This window comes from Mus caroli, chromosome 9 (genome assembly GCF_900094665.2).
Source record: "Mus caroli chromosome 9, CAROLI_EIJ_v1.1, whole genome shotgun sequence".
In the NCBI taxonomy this organism is placed as follows: Eukaryota; Metazoa; Chordata; class Mammalia; order Rodentia; family Muridae; genus Mus; species Mus caroli.
Genome location: NC_034578.1, coordinates 4,756,952 through 4,782,081, shown reverse-complemented (window position 1 = coordinate 4,782,081; position 25,130 = coordinate 4,756,952). Strand labels below are relative to the sequence as shown.

Below are 25,130 nucleotides of genomic sequence, written 5' to 3'. Positions count from 1 at the left end.
ACTAGACAAGGCTGCCCACTTTCTCCCTACCTATTCAAAATAGTACTTGAAGTCCTAGCCAGAGCAATGAGACAACAAAAGCAGATCAAGGGGATACAAATTGGAAAGGAAGAAGTCAAAATATCACTACTTGCAGATGATATGATAGTATATATAAGTGACCCTAAAAATTCCACCAGAGAACTCCTAAATCTGCTAAACAGCTTCAGTAAAGTAGATGGATATATAATTAACTAAAAACAAATCAGTGGCCTTTCTCTACACAAAGTATAAACAGGCTGAGAAAGAAATTAGGGAAATAACACCCTTCACAATAGTCACAAAAATATAAAATACATTGGTGTGACTCTAACTACAGAAGTGAAAGATCTGTATGATAAGAACTTCAAGTCTCTAAAGAAAGAAATCAAAGATCTCAGAAGATGGAAAGATCTCCTATGCTCATGGATTGGCAGGATCAATATAGTAAAAATGACTATTTGCCAAAAGCAATCTAAAGATTCAATGCAATCCTTATCAAAATTCCAACTCAATTCTTCACTGAGTTAGAAAAGGCAATTTGCAAATTCATCTGGAAAAACAAAAAACCTAGGATAGCAAAACATATTCTAAACAATAGAAGAACCTGTAGTGGAATCACCAAGCCTGGCCTCACGCTGTACTACAGAGCAATTGTGATTAAAAACTGCATGGTACTGGTCCAGCAACAAACAGGTAGATCAAAGGAATGGAATTGAATACCCAGAAATGAACCCACACACCTTCAACAAGGGAGCTAAAACTATCTAGTGGAAAAAAGACAGCATTTTCAACAAATGGTTCTGGCACAACTGGCAGTTATCATGTAGAAGAATGAGAATTGTTCCATTCTTATCTCCTTGTACAAGGCTTAGGTCTTAAGGGATCAAGGAACTCCCAGAGACACTGAAACTTATAGGAAAGTAAGTGGGGAAAAGCTTCAAAGATATGGGCACAGGGGGAACATTCCTGAACAGAACAGCAATGGCTTGTGCTGTAAGATCAAGAATGGACAAATGGGACCTCATAAAATTGCAAAGCTTCTGTAAAGCAAAAGACACTGTCAATAAGACAAAGAGGTCACCAACAAATTGGTAAAGGATCTTTACCTATCCTAAATCAGATAGGGGACTAATATCCAATATTTATAAAGAACTCAAGAAGCTGGACTCCAGAAAATCAAATAACCCTATTATATAGTAGGGTACAGAGCTAAACAAAGAATTCTCAACTGAAGAATACTGAATGGCTGAGAGGCACTTGAAAAAATGTTCAACATCTTTAATCAATCAGGCAAATGCAAATCAAAACAACCCTGAGATTGCACCTCACACCAGTCAGAATGGCTAAGATCAAAAATTCAGGTGACAGCAGATGCTGGCGAGNATGTGGAGAAAGAGGAACACTCCTCCATTGTTGGTGGGATTGCAAGCTTGTACAACCACTCTGGAAATCAGTCTGGCGGTTCCTCACAAATTGGACATTATACTATCGGATGATCCAGCAATACCTCTCCTGGTCAAATACCCAAAACGATGTTCCAAATTGTAATAAGGACACATGTTCCACTATGTTCATAGCAGCCTTATATAATTTCCAGAAGCTGGAAACAACCCAGATGTCCCTCGACAGAGGAATGCATACAGAAAATGTGGTACATTTACACAATGGAGTACTACTCAACAATTAAAAACAACGAATTTATGAAATTCTTAGGCAAATGGATGGATCTGGAGGGTATCATCCTGAGTGAAGTAACCCAATCACAAAAGAACTCACATAATATGTACTCACTGATAAGGGGATATTAGGCCAGAAACTTAGAATACCCAAGATACAATTTGCAAAACACATGAAACTCAAGAAGAAGGAAGACCAAAGTGTGGATACTAAGTTACTTCTTAGAATGGGGAAACAAAATACCCATGGAAGGAGTTATAGAGACAAAGTTTGGAGCAGAGATGGAAGGAAGGACCATCCAGAGACTGCCCTACCTGGTGATCCATCACATATACAACCACCAAATCCAGATACTATTGTATATGCCAGAAAGATTTTGTTGACAAGACCCTGATATAGCTATCCCTTGTGAGGCTATGCCAGTGACTGGCAAACTTAGAAGTGGCTGTTCAAGTCATATATTGGATGGAACAGAGGGCCCCTAGTGAAGGAGCTAGAGAAAGTACCCAAGGAGCTAAAGGGATCTGCAATCTGATAGGAGAACCAACAATATGAACTAGCCAGTACCATCCAGAGCTGTGTCTGTAGTTGCATATGTAGTAGAGAATAGCTTAGTCAGCCATCAGTGGGAGGAGAGGCATTAGCTATTGCGAAGATAATATGTCCCAGTACAGAGGAATGCCAGGGCCAGAAAGCAAGATTGGATGGATTGGGAAGCAGAGCAGGGGGAGGGTATAGGGGATTTTCGGGATAGCATTTGAAATATAAATGAAGAAAATATCTAATAAAAATAGGCTCAACAGTAGCTCCTCTGCTATTCTCTTTCCCCTTTCTGCAGCAGAGACATCTGGAGAGCCATGTGCATGGCACAGACCTCTAGGGATAGCTATTTGACCTAGAAAGGCTGCAGGAAAACTTTCCCTTCGGAACTATAGGGATGCTGATGATCCTTAAGGCATACGTGAAATGAATGTGGAACTGGAGCCCTAAAATGCATCATTGTATTACTACAAGCAGCCTATGAGGTATTGCAGTTCAGAAAAGAGTCTATAGAGTTAACTTACAGAAACATGTGGTGACTCCAATGGACCTATGGGTTTGTCAACAAGGCTGTACTGATCTCTCCCTGATCTCTCCCTTTGAACTTTCTCACTCCTGGTTTGACCTTAGACTAGAGCCAGGAAATCTGCTCTTCTATAGTATTAAAATAAACTCTCTGGGCTTCCATTTTTGGTTTTTTGTTTGTTTGTTTGCTCGCTTCCTTGCTTGCTTGCTTGCTAATTTTATGTCCACTACCAAGGCTTAATTCTGTCAAGCTTACAATAGTCAAGACTACCCATTTAGGACTGTGGTCAATGCAAAGTATCTGATAGAAAGTAGATCATTTCAACAATAATTATACTTCTTGAATGAAACATAAAATTGAGACTGGGAAAATGGTTCAGTCAATAAAGTCTCTGTTGTACAAGAATGAGTACTTTAATTGAGATCCCTGGAACATGCTGTTAAAAAAATGCACACTGACACATGTCTGTAACCCTAGAACTAGGTCCAGATTCTGGATACCGGAAGCTCATTACCCAGACATTTAGCTGTGTTAATGAGATGCAGGTTCAGTGAGAGATCCTGTCTTAAACAATAAGGTAGAGACTGATCAAGGAAGATACCCAGTGACAGCAGTTGACTCCACATACACACATGTGCACACGCACCCATTAGCACACACTCACATAAACACACATACCACATACATTTCTCATCCCCACCCCCCAACATCTCCAATAAATCCTAACAGGCACAGTAATTAGCACATCATGGAAACACACCGTGGCTTTACTTTCCCTTTCTCTGAGCCTTCCAAATTCCTGTCAACTTTTCTGCACATAGCTGAAATGACAGCTTCTACAGAACTTTGCTGAAACCTGGTAGACATTGTATATTCCTTGCTCTGATATTTTACAGCACATCGCTTATACATCTACTTAGTACTTGAACTTTATGAACAACCTACCTTGAACTCTTTCTCAATGTTGGCAAGCACTGCCAGCTCATTGCTAAGTTCTAAAGCAGTCATGACTGGATCTTCACTGGACAATGACAGGTATGCTGGACTTGCCAGACCTTTGTATGCATTGATCCTGGATCTAGAGTGGCTGAAGGAATCATGCTTCTGCTTCTGGCTGCATTCTGTACACTTGCAGAAGTAATCATGAGGTCGCTCAATCCGGGCACCCTTTCTCAGGAGGGTATGCACAATTTCATATTCCTGGCAATGTGCAGCAAGAATGATTGGTGTCACATCATGGGAGAACCGGGTCCCATCTTCATCATAGGCATAAAAGTCATCTTGCTGAAGTTCAGACTGGCTGGGGCTTGTCGCTAACCTTTTGCCTTCAGCAAAAGCTGGATGGTTGAGGATTGCCTCCACAATTCGTACATAACCTTTACTAATGGCTAAAAGTAAAGCATCCCCAACTCGAGACAAGTTTTCCTTCTTGAGTAGCAGCTCTGTGATTTCCAAGTGCTCATTGGCCACAGCCAGCTGTAGGGCATTCTGGCCCATGTAATCCACACAGTTAACATTGAGGGAATGACACTCTTCTAGCATCTTCCGCACCACTGGGATGTTGCCATATTCAGCTGCATCTAGAAAGCGTTCCTCCTCAATAGACAGGCTTGTTGAGTGATCATTAAACATGTATGCTGGTCCTCGATTAGCTAACCTTCTTCCCTTCTCACGAAGAACCGTCTGCCGCCGGTGAGTCAGTCTGTTTTCATTACCCCGGCTGCAATAAGACAGAAAGACAGTGGAGAAATCATATTAGGAGCATTTTTGTATGCCAAATGACCTGTCACTCACCTAATGCAATTCTCAAGTATATTAGATGTTGCCTCAGCATCTCTAGATGTTCTATCTGATAAGATGAAAATTAATTTATTTGCTAATGAATTCCAAGAACTTCTTATTTAGGAAAGATAAGTACATTACAGAGTTTAACATTCCAATTTGAGGTAGAGACCCTGGTGACTGACTTCCTTTTTCTGTGTCGTTCACTGAGAGACAATGGTATTTCTGAACTGTAGATGGTAAAAACTTAGGAAATGCTATTGGTCACTGTGGTGGTTAGTTTGAAATGTCAACTTGCCACAATATACAGTCACCTGGGAAGAGTCTTAATGAAGTATTATCTAGATCTGATTGGCTTGTGTGATTGGCATCTTAAGCAACCTGATGATCATAGGGGATTTTCCTGGTTGTACATTGACTCAGTACACTGTGGGCAGCACCTTTCCCTGTATTAGAGCTCTGGGTTGTATAAGAGTCAAGAGAGCTAGCAGAGTAGTAAGCAAGGCAATATTGTGGATGCATTTGCTCCTCTCTGCTCTTGCTCGTGGCTGTGCTGTGATCAGCTGTCACGAGCTTCTGCCCCTGTGACTTCCCTCCAGGGATAGAATGTAACCAGGAATCAGTAGCCAGATAAACTATTTTTTCTAAGTTGTTTGTGTCAAGGTATTTGTAATATTAATAGAAATGAAACTAGAATAAAGAACATGAAAGCATTTTTAACTGGCAAACAGGATAGTAAATTTACCCAAGTCTTCAGTGTTTAGTCATTCCTATGTACATTACTCCAGGAAAATTGTGACTGAAAAATATACTATTTATTTCCTTAAATCTTATCATCTAAAAGCAGAAGTCAGCACACTTCCCCATTACTGTCTGCTTTGCTGTTGTGATGAGCCTAGAACATGGCCTTCTAGCCTCGCTTCTAGGAGAAAATGTGTCAAAAATGGAAGAATGACTAGTCCGATAAATGTGTATTTGAGAGTTGGGGCTTGAAGTGAAAGTAAATGGGAGCTTTCTTCAGCAGGGCCCTTATGTGGGACAAGAAAGACTTCGACTCTGCCAACTTGCAAAATTGCTGCAAACTTGAAGAAGTCGTGATCAAGAGTCCAGGAAGAAAGGGAAGCATCACGGTGAGGAGACTGTGGCCAAGAGGCTGCTGGCCTCCACTCAGCCCTTTAGCCTATATAGAAAGAAACTTAAGAAACCTTTGTCCTGATCAAAATGCTATAAGAAGAAATCTATCCTTTATGGATCGAAAACTTAGTGTCAGAACTTCTTCTTGTGGTTGGAGGACTCTTTTTCAATTGATCTGTTCAAATCTAATAAGATGGCAATAACCATCACCTACTGGAAAGCCAAAGAGGAACAGGACAAGCGTACTTAAGGGAGGAGCATAAATGAAGGAAACAGATGGCAAGTGATTAGTTTCCTTGTTATGTTCAAGGGAGTAGCTTCCTGCAACAGACCCTCCAGTATGAGGAGAGTACCAATGGATTGATACATGTCCCAAGCCACCTTTCCTGAATGTAGCCAGGTCTAGAAAACCTAATGCCCTTTCATTTCTGGACTGCATCTGCTTTCTTGACTATGTTGTCTGTAAGAGTGATGCCCACCATCAAAAGGAACTTAGTGAAACTTCATCAACTCCAAGATTATATATTACAATGATCTTTCATTTTCATTCAGCATGTCCTACTACAGAGATACTAGCTCATCCATGTCCACTAATGTCATACTCAGCAACCAGGAAATGGAAGTAACTTAGATGTCCATCAAATGACGAGTAGCTCAAGCATTATTATGGGAGAGGGATCAGGAAAACTGTAGAAGCCAAAGGAGCACGAATTCTGTTGTGAGATCGTATCTTCTCAACATGTCAGAGTGGCTATACCTTGGGATCTTATCAACATGGCTACCCAAAGAAGTCCTGACAAGTAAGACACCAATAAACATACTAATGTGGAAATGGGAAAGCTCTTGTGGTTGGCCTCCACTCTAGACAAAGAACTACAACAATCAGAGAATACTGAGAGCCGGAGAAAGGCTCTTCCAGTGGAAAAACCCTTTTGTTGTTATCCAATCATCTGTTGCTTTGAAGAAAAATATCCCCATGGCCTCCTGTATTCGCATGATTTCCCAGATGATAAATTGTTTGGGAAGGATTAGGAGGTGTGGCCATGTTAGAGTATGTTTGTCCTTGTTGAAGGAATTATGTCACCGGGAGTGAGATTTGAGGTTTTAAAAGCCCATGCCAGATACAGTCTCCCTACCCTTACCCCCCCCCCATCTCTCCAGTGAATCTGAATGTTGCCTGTAGATCAGGATATATGAAAAGTCCAACTTCCAAATCTAGGGAGTTAAACATAAAAGGCTAAAGTAGGAAGCAACATTGTCTAAGACCTATTGCAGAAATGTTCTCAGAGCTGTAGAGGAGAAAAGGCTCCCTGCCCAAACCTTTCATCTAATCTTAAAAGAATAGAGACAAAGAAGTGACCATGAATTCAAAGCACATTATGCTTTTCAAGCACCATGCCTTGTCTGTCCCTCAGCCTGCCACTGCCCTCCCACCATGAAGATGATGGGCTAAGCCTCTGAAGTGTAAGCAAGGCCCCAGTTACATGCTTTCCTTTACAAGAGTTGCCTTGATCATGGTGTCTCTTCACAGCAATAGAAGAGTGAATAGGGCAAATACCAAATGGTCAGCCCTGAGATAATATGCATACAAATGAAATTACATAGACTGAGAAAGTTATGTTTCTGTATCTGTAATTAGTAATATGAATGTATATGTATGTATATATGTAACAATCAGTTTCTTTTAAAATGAAGCCATGAAACTGAAAGAGCAAAGGGGTATATGGAAGGGGTTGGAGAGAAAGAAAGTGAATGTGGAGAATAATATATTTATATTATTTCAAAAAATATTTTTAAAATCATTGTAAAAATGTGGTACATTTACATGATTGAATATTTATTATTCAGCTATTGAGAAAAATGAAATTCACAGGTAAATGGAAGCAAAAGTTTTGTAGATGAGCCATGCCTAAAATGACTTAATCCCATCACCAAGTGTAACCAAGGGTGTGCTTGGATGAGGAGCTCTAGGTTGCCAGAAATCCTGAAGTTCGATTCTAGTTCTGAAGCAACTGCTGAAAAGCATAATGTGCTTTGAGTTCATGGTCACTTCTTTGTCTCTATTCTTTTAAGATTAGATGATAGGTTTGGGCAGGGAGCCTTTTCTCCTCTACAGCTCTGAGAACATTTCTGCCATAGGTCTTAGACAGTGTTACTTCCTACTTTAGCCTTTTATGTTTAACTCCCTAGATTTGGAAGTTGGACTTTTCATAATTGATATTTAAATTTATTACCATTTTCTCTCATTTCCAATTATTTATCTGTGTATATCATATTCTGGGAGAACTTTTTTATCAATTTTATCCTGTGGTATAACTAATGAGTTATTTTTCTTCGGCTACTACATTTTTAGTTTTCAAGATTTTTTCAAATGTTTCTTTATATTTTGCTTTTGTTATTATATTTTTCCTTTTACAATCATATGTTTGTTATTAATATATTATAATAAAATATATTCCTTTTTGTTAACCATTATATTTTATTATTATTATCATTATTATTATAACTACTGAGTGTGTATATGGTGTGAGGTGGGTGCTTGCCTGTGTAGAGATCAGGGGACAATTTTCAGGAGTGTTTTCTCTCCTTCCACATGAACTCCAGGAACCTAGCTAGGACCTTCAGGCTTGCGTGGCCAGGGCCTTTCTGCACTTAGTCATCATACGGCATAAACATTTATTCTGTAATATTTTTTTCAGTGTCCTTTTATATCCCTCTGGAGATATTAAGAAAACAGGCTGTGCAGATTGTAGTTCTAAGAATTTGCTCTGTAGTTACTTGCTTCCATATGTTTGCTTTGGTCTCTGTGTGTCACAGTTTTTCCACACATAGACCATGATGCATAATGAATTAGCTTTCCTGTTCTGTAAAGCAGTCCTCATGTGCTTATGAGAGTTCCACCTTTCCCTAGGAGAGTTAGGCTGATGTTGGTCTAGCAAAGCAGGTTTCCTGAGTAGAACAGGAGTGTCTGGGAGAGGCATTACTTCTAAGTTAACAAGACGGATGAGGTGTGTTATAAGAACAGCATCCATCATCCTTCCTATGAAATTCTTAGCCCTCTTCCCTCTCTGTCATTTTTCTAGCTTCTGATAATCTCCTTGGGCTTTCACTTCCTGTGATTGATATATATATATATCAATCTTCATGATTGATATATATCTTCTATATATATACCATCTTCATGATTTCTGTTGTAGACAAGAATGTTGAAAGATGAAGAAAGAAGAGGAAATGAAGATCTGTCAGCTGAAGATGAAGGATGGTTTGAAAAATATAACAACAACGGGGAAAAGGCATAAAATATTACCAAGTAGTTTTGAGATCAAAAACCAAGTCTCTTTTTGTTCATTTTTAAGTAGTTATCTATGTTTAATTATGTTCATATACCTGCATGTGCATGTGCCACCTTATGAGTGCAGGTATCCTACAGGCCAGAGAGGAAATTGGATCCCCTGGGGCTGGAGTTACAGATGCTTGTGAACCACCTAATGTGTGGCTGAAACTGAACTAGGATCCTCTAGAAGAGCAGCAAACACTCTTAACCACTGAGTCACCTCTTTAACCCTCGTGGTTGCTCTTTGAAACTCATTAAAATGGGAACAAATGACTATGGGAGCTTGCCTCAAAGTATTACCCTGGGAGTCTGTTAAAGTTAAGAGTTGGAAAGCACTTAGATTCGAATTGCATTTGTTTGCATCCTCATGACTAGGCACTCAAAAGAGCAAGGGCACTTGGACTTCACCATTTGCTACTCTTCATTCAAGTAAAGCACCCTAGCAAAGCCCAAACTACAATGATGGCTACACAAGTGGCCTTACCTCTTCTATAGACATTAATACATCACATTTTAACTCTGCCCCCCAGCTGTATTTGTATGCAATGCACATGTAAGTTTGAATTGAACTTATATTGCCTTAGTAGTGACATACTTATTCTAAAATTTAAAAATAAAAATTTATTATCTTACTATTTCTTTGAAAAAATGTCATGTTCTATTTTGACAAGCCACTAGTCCTGGGACATACCCTCTTTTCCTTTCATGCTCCGGTTTCCCTCTTGAATAAAGACATCCCCATGGGAAAAGAATGCTGTTTTCTAGGGAGAAGCCACCCTGTCCTGTCCTAATGGTTCTGCTACAAATATATGTGAAATGCAGTGACATTTTCATTTTAAAAAAATCTGGCTTTCCATTTTGTCTTTTATGTTGTTTCATTGAAGAATTGGAGACGGGAATGCTTACATATATGTGCATTGTCTACTGCCTTAAAAGAACAATAAATACAGGCATGGAGAGTTTAGTTCCCACGGCATGAGGTTGTGAGCTGCTGCTCCCAGGCTGGTAGACACATGACTTCTGTCTGCCCCTACTCACTCAAAGCCACAGAGTAAGAAAACAATGGAAAGATCTGGTTTTTGGTTTGGTTTAGTTTTGTGTTTCATTTTTGGTCATGAGCTGCTTGATTCCTGATGAGTTTCAGGACAGCCAGGACTATTCAGAGAAACCCTGTCTCGAAAAACCAAAAAAAAAAAAAAAAAAAAAAAAAAAAGCGATTCCTGACGTTTAACTGTAAATGCAAAGTGGGTGAAGTAACCTTTAATATCAGAAATATTTCAGCTCTTCCAGGGAATAGATGACCTGTTAATAGACCACATTACCTCCCTGAAAGTGGGTTTTATAAAGCTGTTATATAGGACTGGATCTTAATAGAAAACACAGCCCGGGACAAACACCTATTGTAAAGAACAACTCCTCAGTCCGTAACACTGGATCAACAAGAGACATTTTCATTTCAACTACAAGGTAATTTTGCAAAATCATCTCTTCTGTTTTAAAGATGTGTACACACACACACACACTCTCTCTCTTTTCCTTTCTATTCAGTTATATTTAGCATGGTTAAAAGTTTAATAATCTATATTTTTAATCTCTATATTTTTACATTTTGCCCTCATCCCTATATATAAATAACAGTTCTAGGAAATAACTCATATTAACCTCCAACGCGTATGATGCTCAGCCATCAAGTCATGAAAAGCAGGTTTTTACATACCTCATTTCCCTGATTCTTGTCTCTGGCCAAATAGTGCCTGTTGCCCCAGATAGCGAATGATGGAATACTCCATCTCACTTGTAAAAGCCAGCAGCATGAATTAGCTGCTGAGCAGAATGACTGTGTGCTAGGGGCCAGAGCATGTACGGTAATTTTCTCTACTTCCTGTTCCAAGATAGTGTGCTTTTATCAAATGAAAGTGCTCCTGTACAAAGTAAGCCCCAAGATAAGTGCCTTGCTTAGCTTGCAGTTGTTGTTGTGGTGGTGGTTTTTGTTTCATGTTTTTTCTGTAAAATTCTGGTGAATATGAAAACTCAAGCACAAATCTGTTTACTAAAGTTAATGTTAGAGATCACAAAGTAGACTTTATAGATTTAGCCTTGGAAAATGGAAATGAGCGATATCTGGAGATATATATTTTATTACATGTCCAATTATTCCCCAGAAGAATCAGACATGGTTAGAGACTGTTGATCAATACAAGTAACAAGTTTACAATCATTGCTCAGGATGAATGATAGAAGTCATTTCATTATAATTGCATAATACTATGTCTGTTCTGACCCTATCTATTTAATTTCTCTCTACATATTCCAGGCCTTCCTCTGGGGTTGAAGAAGCAATAAATATTAGTGGGATGTGTCTTGTTCTCTTGGGAGCAGAAACTATTTGGCTTTATTCGGCACTGAATTCACACATTTGGGAGAGTGTTCTGTGAGAGGTCAGTACATATATGAAATGAGTGACTCCTATCTGTCAAGGGAATCAAGTTCACAGCCTTCAAACGCTGCATTCACCTGAAAGCAGTCATAATGTTCAATGCTCCAGCAAAGAGAGAGAAAACATACAGCCTAAGCCACAGTGCAGCTTGCTGTGCAAATGTAACACTGTGTACTCTTCAGCAAACAGCAACATCAGTGGGGAGTAACGAAATGAAAGGTGTGTCTTCAATGCTGCACATCAAGATTGTTTTACCCTTAAAGATAGAACTAATAGCCTCCCAGGAGCTCTGGTCTTCCTGCCTGACTTGACACTGCACAAAGTCTCTGGCTATCCCTCTTCACAATACATACCAGACCTTGCTGAACTCCAGAGAGTTTTCTAGGTAGCATTTTTTATTCTGCTTTCACTCAATTGGCTTTGGTTTTCCTGTGAACTTATTTTACCTCATCAAACCTAACTTTCCACTTGATCAGTCACATTCCATCACTGCCTGTCTTCACAATCCCTGGACAAAAGGGAGCCAGAGATGCCTGTCATTCAGAGGTAGCAAAAATGTTGATTAAAAAAAAAGATCTTGCTCATGGCACAAACTGTGGATTGCATGTTTTGGTTTTATTCATCGATTATTATCTAGTTTGAGTCAGTTATATGCCAAACTTTAACTTCCTGGAAGTTATAGAGCTTGGCTTTTATAGAACTACATCTGATATGCATAGCTGTTCTGTGTTTTCAGCTTCCAGTTAGAGTTCAGCCATAAACATTAAAATCCTGTGGTTTATAGAAAAATGGATGAACCTACAGGATATTAAGAAAAATAAGTCAGGCACAGGAGGACAATAGCCCATATGATTTTGCTCATATGTGGATGCTGAAAATGTTAATCTCATACTAGTAGCAAGTATAGTAGTGATTGCAAAAGACAGGAAAGATCACAGGTAGAGGGAAAGGAAGAGACTGATTAATGGGTACAGTGCTATAATTGGGATCAAAGTATAGTTTTCAATGAGTTAATAATGGCCTAAATGTTATAATCATTAGAAGGGAATTTTAAATGTTCTCACTACAGAGAAACAATAAACTACTGAGGTGATGCATATGCTAAGCCTGATAGGATCATTATAAATTGTATAGCAGAACCCATATTGGTGTGTGAAATCATTTATACGTCAACTGAAAATAAAATGTGTTTTAATACTATGACAATTTAGCAGAATACTAGTATTGTGTTCTCCCCCAGGGCCAATTTAGCCACATGTTCTTATCCTTTTAACAGTGACAAATAGGAAATACAACTCATGGAGTGGATTTAGAGTCAATAAGAAAGCAGTCAGTTACCCCCATAACACTCAGGCCAGTATTGCTTCCATGAGGTCTTTATCAGAGCCACCGTCATGACCAAATTAACATCTTCAGTGCCTTGGGTTTTATTTATCTTCATTGTATTTGTGCTTTGGCCTGGAAGACACTGTTCTTAAAGTGCATTCCATTATTCCAACTTGGGCCTTCATTATATATTTTCCAATCTCTTCCTGTGCATCTGTGCTCTGAAACCCTAAACTCTTCTTTGGATTCCAAAGTCAAGACGAGACAAAGCACAAACTCTAATGAATCTATAAATAAATAAACTAATAGAGAGAAACTATAAAAAGAAAACTGAATCAAGATCATTTGGGGGGCTTTCAATCTCCAAAAATGTTGTGGAAGTGCTTTATTATTCCACATCTAGAAGCTTTCAATCCACTGATAAACTAATTTACCTTTAATAGCTACATCGATAACATCCATACTATATGGGCTTCCTATTCCATCTGAGAAATAATTTTAAATGACATGAGCTGTATACTATCAAGAAACTGTGCGTCTTCCAGATTTCCATATGACTCAGGGGAGGAAGGGGAGTGAGCTCAATGCATACTGAGACCATGTTTACTTTAAAGCACATGAAATTACTATCCATAAGATTTTACTTATCATCAGAGTACAACCTCCTAAATCACACATCGGGTTTTAAATCACAAGTCTGAAAGTCAGTTTTACATCTGACTATATAAGTTGTCAGAAGACTAAATTTATGCACTTTTACACACTCTTTTGAGATAACTAAGATCTTTCTATAATATATAATTCTGTTTTTTAATGAGCTAATGTCTTAGACATGTTGGGTCCAGTTTTAAGAAGCATTATAAACAGTAAATAAACCCCAGTGGATTTCAAAATTGATCCATTTTCTGGAAAATTGTCCTTATGATATTCTTATATCATGATGTAAGACCTGAGGCATTGTGTGTACCTGTGTGCCAGCATGCTGCATGTGCATTTGTAAGCACAAGTCTGGGGGCTATGTGCAGTGGGTTGACTTAATGCTGCTTGTATTCTAATGCTAATTTCGGGGCCCCAAGGCTGTTTGCTCCAAAGATAAGAGAGTCCAGGGGTAAGACACTGAGTGACTCTGCCCCAGTTGACTGTGATTGGTGAATAAAGATGCCAACAGCCAATAGCTTTGGGGTTGGGAGGAAGAGAAATAGATGAGGTTGGGTTTTGGCAGCCTGAGAGTAAGAAGAGAGGACAGGAAGAGAAGCCACAATTAGACCAAAGAAGAACTATTGCGTGTAATTTTAATTAATCCACACTTGCCCCAGCTAGGTGCTGGTGGTCTCACCCAGCCCCCAAGGCTAGCTTTGCCAAGCCTCTCAGGTCTCTGTTCTTTGCCCGGTGCAAAGGCCTTCTCATCCAGCTCCCATGGCTAGCTTACACTTTCCCATAAACGCTGGGAGCTGCTCTCTCTCTACACTGACCATCCACCCCTGTGGCTGGCTCTGCTCACAGCCAACAACCAACCGCCATGGCCTGTGCACTCTCTCTTGCCCACTTGAATTGTCGCAAATGGAAAACGACAGACAATATTTAAATTCAGCCAAATGTCACAACCTCTGGGCTTGGAATTTATTGCCATAAATTCATCAGTTATTCTAGGTTAGAATTCATCTGGCGGTGTAGGCCACCACTGGCTCTAACCTGAGCTAACCAGGCTACATGGAGCCCATGCTCCTCTCTCCACTGCCTGGCCAAAATGACTTTCTCTATATCCTGTCCTCCTCTTCCTCTCTAGGACCCGGAAAACCCGCCTCCATATCTCCACCCAGTGATTAGCTTCTGCTGTCTTTATTTAGCCAAGCAAACAATTAGGGAACTAGATTTTAGTTATCAACTCCTCCACCTACAAAGAAGAGAAAGAAGAGGAGAAAGGAGAGCCACCAAGAGTTAGCAGTGCCATGAAAAATGTGGCCATGTGGGTGAGTCAATTGGAGCTAAGACCAGCCCAGATGAAACATAGTAAGTAATAGCTTGGATTAACAATAGAAAGGTAGATTCTAACACCATGGAAGGTAGGTAATTGCCCAGCTATTGTGCTGCTTACGGCATATTAAAATATAAAGGTTGTGTGTGTGTCTTTCATCTGGGAACATAAACAGTCTAAGATGGGTAGAAACCCTGCACCAGAATTACTTTTCTTTCTTTCTTTCTTTCTTTTTTTTTTTTTCTACAATAGCTCTGCTTGCCAGTAGGGGCTGTGGAGGCTAGACGCTCATGTCAGCTGTCTTATTCAACCACTTCTTCACCTGGTTCTTTTGAAATGGGTAATCTCACTGATTTGGAATTTCTGTTTCTTCTAGTCTGGCTTACCCATGAGCCTATGGGCTCTTTCCCTCTACACCATCTAGATGTCACATCCACCTTTTACATGGATGCTGAAGATCTCAACACAGGTCTTCATACTTGCTCAGTGTGGTGGCTCTTCTTGGCTGTCAACTTGACTATACCTGGAATTTTTTAAAAACCCAAAATGGAAGGCACGCCTGTGAGAGATTGTTGTTTAATTTGAAGTATGAAGATCTATTTCTAATCCAGATCTTTTGAGCCAGGGAAAGATATATCTCTAATCTGGATCTTGAGGCAGAAAGACACACCTTTAATCCAGATTCTATTAGATAGGAAAACCCATCTCTAATCTGGACAATACCTTCTGCTGGAAGCCTATTTTGCAAAAATGGAAGCTCTTGCCTTTTGCCTATTCACCCTCGCCTTGCTAGAAGTCCATCCTTTCACTTACATTAGAGCCTACTTCTTTGGGATTCCAGCATATACTGAACACTAGCCAAGACATCCAGCCTTGAGGACTCAGTAGCTTGGACTTTCCATTCATAGGCAGCCATTGTTGGATTAGCTTGACTACAGCCTGTACATCATTCTAATAAATACCTTTTACACATACATACACGGAGAGAGAGAGAGAGAGAAGAGAGAGAGAGAGAGATCCATTCTGTAAATTGGGTTACTCAGTAGAATCCTGACGAGTAGTACACACAGTAAGCCCTTTACTAACTTATATCCTCTGTTGGCCCAGACATTTTTTATTCTTTGCTTTTAGGTCCTCATTCCATGCTCAGATTTTAGCACACATACCAAATTCTGACGACTAAAAGCACAGATGCTAGAGGAAGCAGACATGGATTTTGGTTCTGGCGTTACCATTTGTTGACCGTCTTCCTGAAAAATGAGAATAAAAATGTTGTTCTCACAGGAGTGACAGAAGAGGTGTGTGTGTGTGTGTGTGTGTGTGTGTGTGTGTGTGTGTGTGTGTGTTAATTTGGAAAATTCCACTTACAGCTCTTGCAGAACACAAAGTTACTGAACAGGGTGGCTTCATGAACAAGTACAGATGTAAGGCTGCAAATTCAGGTTAGCAGATGGTCATATTTTGACATTTTTTTCCTTGCTGTGATAGAAATAGGTTAAAGAAACTACAATTTTTAAGGAAATAATGGATTTGATAACATTTAGCTCCCGTTCCTACCTAAGAATTGCATCATTGATCATTAGAAGGAGCAAGTCTCTGGCTTTTATGTTAAAATCCTCTTAGTTTTATAGTTGTTTTTTTAACTAAATAAACAAACAGCAAAATGAAGAAATCCTGCCAGTGTGCACGATTGGAGGCTGTTTCCTAACACACGGAGAAGCTTGAGATTTGCTGTGTCGAGCCTGAAAACCAGCACAGAGCTCCTGGGTTAGTCAGCAGCATATGGTGAGCCAGTCCTGGGAGTTGTGAGGCTCAACAGAGCAGCAGCAGATGTCTGGGAAGCTGGCAAGGCCAGTGACGCCCATCTGCTGCTCTCTACGCTGTCCCAAATGCACAGGTCACACCACAGCTCAGAGAGGATCACCCTTTTCAGGCAATTCCATGTCACCTTTAGAAGTAAAGGTGTTAAACACAGGTTTCTTTGTTTTATCATATGATCTCTTTTATCTGTACTGTTTTAAAGTTTTATATTTTTAACAAGTATGCGTGAATGTATGCCACATACATGTGAGTGCTGTGTAAGCCAGAAAATGGTGTTAGATCACCTGGAACTGGAGTTACTTGTGTCCTCAGAAGGCCTGGAAAATGCTCTTTTCCAATGGGTCACCTCTCCAGCCCCTTGCCTATATTGTTTTTAAGACCAGTTCTGCAAAACAAAACACTGAATGATTACAAAAGCTACCTTAGTGTGACCAGCCAGTGTCTGCAAAGCAGCCACTTATGTTGTTAAGGATGAAATAATGCTTCCATTTGCAACTTACTTCTACTTAACGTGGATTGGTGAGGTGACTCCACCTATGAAGTTCTGAGACTGCTCTAAAGTGAATTGGGAAAGGAAGCATATAGATGAGCCAGCCAAGCCACATCAGTGGGCACAACACAAACACGAAGCTAGTTGACTACATCTTGCACACAGCAGCCAAAGGTTGGGAAGACCTAGTGTAAAGCAGTTTCTTATAGACACAACACTATTGCACTCACAAACACCCGGCAGCTGTGTTTGCCTGCAGGAGACTCACTCAAGATCAAGGAAGAACAGTGTGGAGCATAGATGGGGCTGGGGGATGGGCTCACTGGAGTCTGTGCTTTTGGAGGCTGCTGGATTAGGGGCAGTCACTTTTCTTCAGGCAATGACCCCTGTTAGGTGCCCATGTAAATGGCCCTAGATCCATGCTTATAAGACCAGTACTGATCAATAGACTGAAGTTGGAAGGGGACATGAAGGGGTAAAGATCTGGCAGAAACTGGAAACTAAGTTGTAGGTTGATATAGTCAAAAGGTATGTGTAAAAAGAATAAATAGGGCTGGAGAGATGGCTCAGTGGTTAAGAGCACTGACTGCTCTTCTGAAGGTCCTGGGTTCAAATCCCAGCAACCACAACCACCCATAATGAGATCTGATGCCCCCTTCTGGTGTGTCTGAAGACAGCTACAGTGCACTTACATGTAATAATAAATAAATCTTTAAAATAAATAAATAAATAAATAAACATACATAACCCTGTCATACCAAAGACAAAACTTTTAATTCCATAGAGAATTTGTTACTATCTTATTCTCTCTATGACAAAAACAACTTCCTACAAAAACAACTCTCACTGCTATGCTGCTGAGTTTTAAACAGAGTTCTACCCAAGGTTCCTCTCTCCTCTTGGCACTTACCTCTGCCATTCTTTATTAATGGCACTGGTCCAGGGGTGTCAATCATTTCAGTACTCACCTGCACCAGATGCACTTCCAGGTCACTTCATTACTGACTACACAAACAAGGGTGCTGGCCCCCACCCCACACTGGAGATGGAGTTATAGTCCTGTGGGAATCGCAAACTTATGTGTCAGCCTGACTTGGAAGTGATCTCTTTCAGCCTTGTCAAATATATGTCTTGCATCTTCCTAGAGGGATTTTTTAAATTTATTTTTTAATTAGGTATTTTCTTCATTTACATTTCAAATGCTATCCCAAAAGTCCCCCATACCCCCCCCCCCCCCCCCCCCCCCCCCCTCCCATTCTTTTGGCCCTGGCATTCCCCTATATTGGGGCATATAAAGTTTGCAAGACCAAGGGTCCTCTCTTCCCAATGATGGCCGACTAGGCCATCTTCTGATACATATGCAGGTAGAGACATGAGCTCTGGGGATGCTGGTTAGTTCGTATTGTTGTTCCACCTATAAGGTTGCAGACCCCTTTAGCTCCTTGGGTACTTTCTCTAGCTCCTCCATTGGGGGCCCTGTGATCCATCCAATAGCTGACTGTGAGCATCCACTTCTGTGTTTGCTAGGCTCCAGCATAGCCTCACAAGAGACAGCTATATCTGGGCCCTTTCAGCAAAATCTTGCTGGTGTATGCAATGGTGTCACCATTTGGAGGCTGATTATGGGATGGATCCCCGGGTATGGCAGTCTCTAGATGGTCCATCCTTTCATCTCAGCTCCAAACTTTGTCTCTGTAACTCCTTCCATGGGTGTTTTGTTCCCAATTCTAAGAAGGGGAAAAGTGTCCACACTTTGGTCTTCGTTCTTCTTGAGTTTCATGTGTTTTGCAAATTGTATCTTGTATCTTTGTGATTGAGTTACTTCACTCAGGATGATGCCCTCCAGGTCCATCCATTTGCCTAGGAATTTCATAAATTCATTCTTTTAAAAAGCTGAGTGGTACTCCATTGTGTAAATGTACCACATTTTCTGTATCCATTGCTCTGATGCAGGATATCTGGGTTCTTTCCAGCTTCTGGCTATTATAAATAAGGCTGCTATGAACATAGTGGAGCATGTGTCTAGAGGGAAATTTTTAATTATGGGGGGACATTCCACATGAGAAACCTGAGGAGCAAAACAACTTGTCCAACGTCAAATGGATGCGTGTAGCCCATAACTGTTGGCTTATTTTGCTTCATGTTCTACTATTGCAAACTAATTGTTTTTTAAGGTAAATTCATTTCTTGTCATATTAAGAGGTGCTTTCTGTGGCAAAGATAAAATTTGAACACCATATTTTCTCCAGATAATCCTGTAGTTGATTTTATCCCCTGCTCTGTTTACACTGCAACCAGATAAAAGCAGAATTGTTTTAGGCCACAAGCTGTCAGAGTTCATGCTTCTCGGCCTGTAGCTAAGGCCAGAGTAGTGACTTAAACCACATGATTGTCTGCTAGTCGTGTGTGTGTGTGTGTGTGTGTGTGTGTTGTGGTTGTTGTTGTTAGTTAGTTAGTTAGTTCATCTGTCAGTTATTTTCTTTGTTTTAAATTTTTATTTACATTTTTTTCTTACAACAGTATTTTGATCACATTTTCTCCTCCTCCAGCTGAGCTCCTCCACTATGGTTTTGTTCTCTCTTCCCCCTCATCCTCCTTCTCCCTTCTCTTCCCTCTCACTCATTTTCCCTCCCTCCTCCTTTCTTCCTAGAAAGAAAAAAAATCCAGTAATACAAAAAAAATTAAAATAAAGTGTACACACACACACACACACACACACACACACACACACACACACCATGTGCCAACTGCTCCTGAGCATGGGTTGCCCTGGAGTGTGGATGATATAGCATCCCAGCATCACTCCTTTGCAAAAAAATTCCCTTTCCCATTAGATATCAATTGCAAATAGCTTCTCAGCTACAGGTAGAACTCTGTTTCACTTCCCCTTGTGAACTCAGACTTGTATTTGGCAAACACTATTTCCTTTGTTACACGGCACCAAACCAAATAGATCAGGTCAATATTTCATGTCAGTTCAAAGAAAAAAAAAAGAAATATTTTCCTTCACCAGTCTTCTAATTTTAAAGCAGCATGTCCTCTCCCCCCGAGATATATTCCAAGTGTGTGGAATACACCCACCACCTAACAGAGGTCCACTGAATGGATGAGCACATCATATTGTATGACTTGATGCCTAAAAGGAAATAAGAGGTTCAGGTTCAATATAAAATATCTCATATCTTCAGAAAGGTAGATGAAACTTGTTAATCTCTATCAAAATGATTAGAAACAAACAAACACAACAACAACAACCATCAAAAAAGAAAAGGAAAGAAAAAACACAAATTACAAAGTCTCTAGATGTTAAAAGTGTAATAGACTATGGATCATTTTAACCCTATACATTGAATAAAGACTAGAAAGAAAATTTAGATGAGACCCCCAAAACACGGTCTGTGAACATCCAGGGTCTGGGAGAAAGTATGTGCATGTAGCCTACCCAGTAAAAGACACATAGAAAGAATAAAGAAAAGACTTCAAACACCAAAATAAGACTTCAATTAAAATGTTGGGGACTTGGATGTAGCTCATTGGGAGAGAGCTTGTCTACCACCCTAAAGGCCCCATGTTCAATCTCCAGAACAATAAACAGGAAGAGGGTGAAGAAAATCCCAATAAAATCAAGAATTCAGCTTAAACGTTTTTGATTTATTATTTGTGTATGCATATGATGTGTGTGAGTAGAAATGCATGTGCACATCAAAGAACAAATTTGCAGGGTTAGCTCTCTTCTTTCACCTTCTGCAGGTTGCAGGGACACAACTCAGGTCCTTAGGCCTGCATGGCTGGCAGCTTTGTATGTTCTTCTGCCTCTCTGGCAAAAGAATTCAATTTAAAATGACTATATTTAGCAGATCCTTCATGAAAGCGTATATGGATAACAAATATCAACCCTTTAAGAAACAAACGAAAACCCCTATGAGGTGCCACGGCAGGTTCATTGGCATGGTCGGAGGTGAGGAGAATAAGGGCAGCTTGCTTGATGACTGGCCACTTAGGACCTGTATCCCCTAGCCTTGCTGCATGGAGTAAGATTCCCCAGCTCAGTGGCACCCTCTTCTGTCCGCACTGCAAAGTTCAAGCACTCAGGTCTCTGAGCTGCTCAGGCAGCGCGGAGTTTGCACACCTTCTAGTCTTTTGGTTGTCTGTTGTATTTGTCAGAAAGATCCAGAGAAACAGAACCAAGGAGATTTACTGTATAGAAATGACCTTTAAGTTAGGTGAGCTGAGAAGGCCTACCATCTGCACACAGTAGATCAGAGAGAATGATGGCGTCATTCAAGTGTGAATCAAAAGGCGTGGGACTCAGGAAGGAAAACAATGGGAGTTCAGGTACTTTCTTGTTTTGGACACTCCAAAAATGGAGTAACGAGGATCCGGGCTCACATTTGGGGTAGACCCTCACTCCTCAGTCCACCAGTAAGCATGTTTGTTTTTCTGAAAACCCCATCACTGATACAAATTGACAGAGGTTACCCTATGGCTCAGTCAAGCTAACACAAAATTAACTGACAACAGTCAACAGAGGGGACAGAGACCTGTGTCTCTTTCTGGTCTTTTCTCTTTCACGATGTGAAAAATAAGAACTTTTTAAAAGTCACTTGGCTCTTTTTAACTAGATGTTATACCTTTTAAATATTTTAAAGCATTTAAATCATACATGCTTTTTAATCACTTTACAATTCATGTCCTTGTTTAGTTACAATTTTTTTCCAGATTTTGGATTACTTTTTTTCTCCCTGGAAGTGATTTTATAAGACACGAATGCCACTCACTTTGTGGGGTTTTGTTTGTTTGTTTGTTTGTTTGGACTTTTTTCCTCTTCTTCTTTGTTCCTTGTGATTTTTTTTTCTTTTCATGGTGGAGAGAAAAGTCAGGAGGATGGCAGAGCAACAGGAGGATCTGATAGGGTATTTGATAGAAAGATCATATTTGGAAGTTGGCTTCCCCTCAGTCTCCGTGTTCCATAATGGCATCCCTCCCTTGGCGCTTCCCCCATTCTCTGTCCAGCATAATTTCCAAGATGCATTACAGAATGAACTGAGCAGGTGGTAACATCGTCAACTGCTAGAAATTTCTGTTCTTTGGCCTTTCTTGTAAAACATTTAAAATAAATTGCAGTAAAAGTTAAAAGAAAAAAAGGAGCCAGCCACATAGATCCCATTAAACATTGGAGTCTAACTTTGTGATGCAAACATTAATGCTCAGTAGAGAGAAAGAAAGAAAGAAAGAAAGAAAGAAAGAAAGAAAGAAAGAAAGAGAGAGAGAGAGAGAGGAAGGAAGGAAGGAAGGAAGGAAGGAAGGAAGGAAGGAAGGAAGGAAGGAAGGAAGGAAGGAAGGAAGGAAGATTTATATTTGCCCTTAAGTTAAACAACAGTTCACTTTGCAGATGGATATTATAGGTGAATTTATTATTTTTAAGGACTAAACAACAGCAGTGGTTTTAAATATATATTCAATATCTATCCAAATATTTTGCTGTGATGACAATGATCATTTAAGGGAAGTCAGTCTAGAAAAGGGGAAAATAAAGATGTCTACATTTTTTTGACCATAAAAAATAATCAAGAATATATATTGTCATTCTATGAAAAAAATCTACTTGTTCCTGTAGCAACTTTGGCAAAGCATGTCTCTCCATTACTCCTGTCTGTTGTTTCCTATCTGTTGCAGTTTCATAACTATAATGGCTGCTGACTTGAAAAGCACTTATCTTAAAGGGAAAGCTTTGTCCTTGGCAAAATAAACATGAGGTTATTCTACTTGTGTCTATTTGTGTCAGCACTCTTGAGACCTAAAGGTGTGTCTCATTCATTCTTCCATCTCCACAACTGTGTTCCCTTTACTAGTGGGCACTGTGGGTACCATGATAGGCTAAATGTTTTCCATAAAAGGCATAAGGTCCCCACCATGCAGCTCTGTTGTAGTTATCTTATGAATTTCCTTCAGCATAGTAACAATACTTTTAAAATAAAGTTGTTTTCATTTTTTCCTTTGATTAAAGTTTTATTGCATTATGATGAGAAAAGATACATAATTTCAATTTATCTGAATTTGTTAACATTTAAAAACATATATTGAGTAAATAGATTTACATCACATTCTTCTTTCCCTTTTGTACCCCAACTCTACCCGGAGACCTCTCCCCCACACACACTTCAAAACCTGCAATACCTTTCATTTTTTATCATATTCTTTAAAATTTATAAAATATTGTAACAATAAAAATGAGTATTATAAAAGTTGTTTGACATAAAACAACAATCAATTGAACTGTTCATTGGCTGTGATGATTTTGAAAAGAATTCATCTCAGAATAAGAGTAACTTATAAAGTCCTCTTATTCAAAATTGATAAAATAATTATAAATACCAAGCAAAGCCTTCAATCTCACTCTTTGTTGTTCTCTTACAAGCCACCTCCCAAATTAATTGTCTACATTTCTTTTGGCTCTATAAATAATTTTGAAATATGTGAGCTGTTCTGAAAAACATAGTATAGTGTAAAACATAAAATAAGCAATCCTACTAATAGAGAGGCTGAGATAGAAGAAGCATGATTTCAAGACAATTATGTGGCACACAGCAAGACCCTGTCATGTAAAAATAAGCAGAAAATGTATATGGATTGTATAATATTGGACCTATTTCTTCCATTACCAAATTAGAGAGACCATGGGATGACAGCCGACAAGTTTCTAATTCCTCATATTTTTGAATTTCAACCAATTAGAATATGTTGATAGTATTAATCTTCATATTAAGAGATATTAAGGAAAAGTGATTGTTACTTTCTGTTAATTTTCTTATTAGAGGTGGAATTATGATTGTGTGGGTTTGTTGAAAGATTACTTTCTTGCTTCTTCTAGGGTGTAGTTTCACTCCATGTGTTGGTGTTTTCCATCTATAATCCTTCGTAGGGCTGGATTTGTGGAAAGATATTGTGTGAATTTGGTTTTGTCATGGAATATGTTGGTTTCTTCATATATGGTAATTGAGAGTTTTGCTGGGTATAGTAGCCTGGGCTGGCATTTGTGTTCTCTTAGGGTCTGTATGACATCGGCCCAGGATCTTCTTTCTAGCTTTCATAATTTCTGTTGAGAAGTCTGGTGTAATTCTGATAGGTCTGCCTTTATATGTTACTTGACCTTTTTCCCTTACTGCTTTTAAAATTCTTTTTTTGTTTAGTGCATTTGATGTTTTGATTATTATGTGAGGAATTTCTTTTCTGGTCGAGTCTATTTGGAGTTTTGTAAGCTTCTGTTATGTTCCTTGTCATCTCTCTTTCTCTAGGTTTGGGAAGTTTTCTTCTATAATTTTGTTGAAGATATGTACTAGCCCTTTAAGTTGGGAATCTTCACTCTCTTTACCTGTTATCCTTAGGTTTGGTCTTCTCATTGTGTCTGGGGTTTCCTGGATGTTTTGAGATAGGTGCTTTTTGCTTTTTTGTGTCTTCTTTCATCTTTGTGTCAATATTTCCTATGGTATCTTCTGCACCTGAGAATCTCTCTTCTATATCTTGTACTCTCTTGGTGATGCTTGCATCTATGACTCCTGACCACTTTCCTAGGTTTTCTAACTCCAGGGTTGTCTTCCTTTGTTATTTCTTTATTGTTTCTAGTTCTGTTTTTAGATCCTGGATGTTTTGGAACCTAAAAAGGGGGGCTCAGGGGAAAGGGGTGGGGGAAAGACCCACACTCTGCCAGAGTTTTACCTACCCTCTGGTCTGTCATGTGTGGGAAGGCTGCTAACTACTTTTCACTCCTCTCTGGGTGGGCATTCAAGCCTCTGACCCACTCTTCAGGGGGTGGCCAAGGGGCAGCCCTACCTGGGAACCCTGAAGCTACTTTGCTAAAGCCACCAGGGTTATAGGAGAGAGGGGTGAGGGAAGAGGTTCCCAACACCTGTGAGAGTTCCTGCAGCAGATCTTGATGAGTAGAGACTCTCTATGGTTTTACAGCTTTATTATAGAAAGGCAGGGGGAAAGAGAGAAGGGAGAGAGAGAGAGAGAGAGAGAGAGAGAGAGAGAGAGAGAGAGAGAGAGAAGGCTAGAGAGAAAGAGAGT

At 39.6% G+C, this 25,130-nt stretch overlaps 1 protein-coding gene across 1 annotated transcript in view; it reads right to left on the bottom strand.

Moving 5' to 3' along the window:
• Trpc6 (transient receptor potential cation channel subfamily C member 6) overlaps nt 1-25,130 on the bottom strand; it is a 116,469-nt gene that overhangs the window by 48,285 nt on the left and 43,054 nt on the right. Inside the window, exon 2 of the mRNA XM_021172271.2 lies at nt 3,710-4,484. Within this exon, the coding sequence (XP_021027930.1) occupies nt 3,710-4,484 (775 nt within the window). The remainder of the gene's footprint in view (nt 1-3,709; nt 4,485-25,130) is intronic.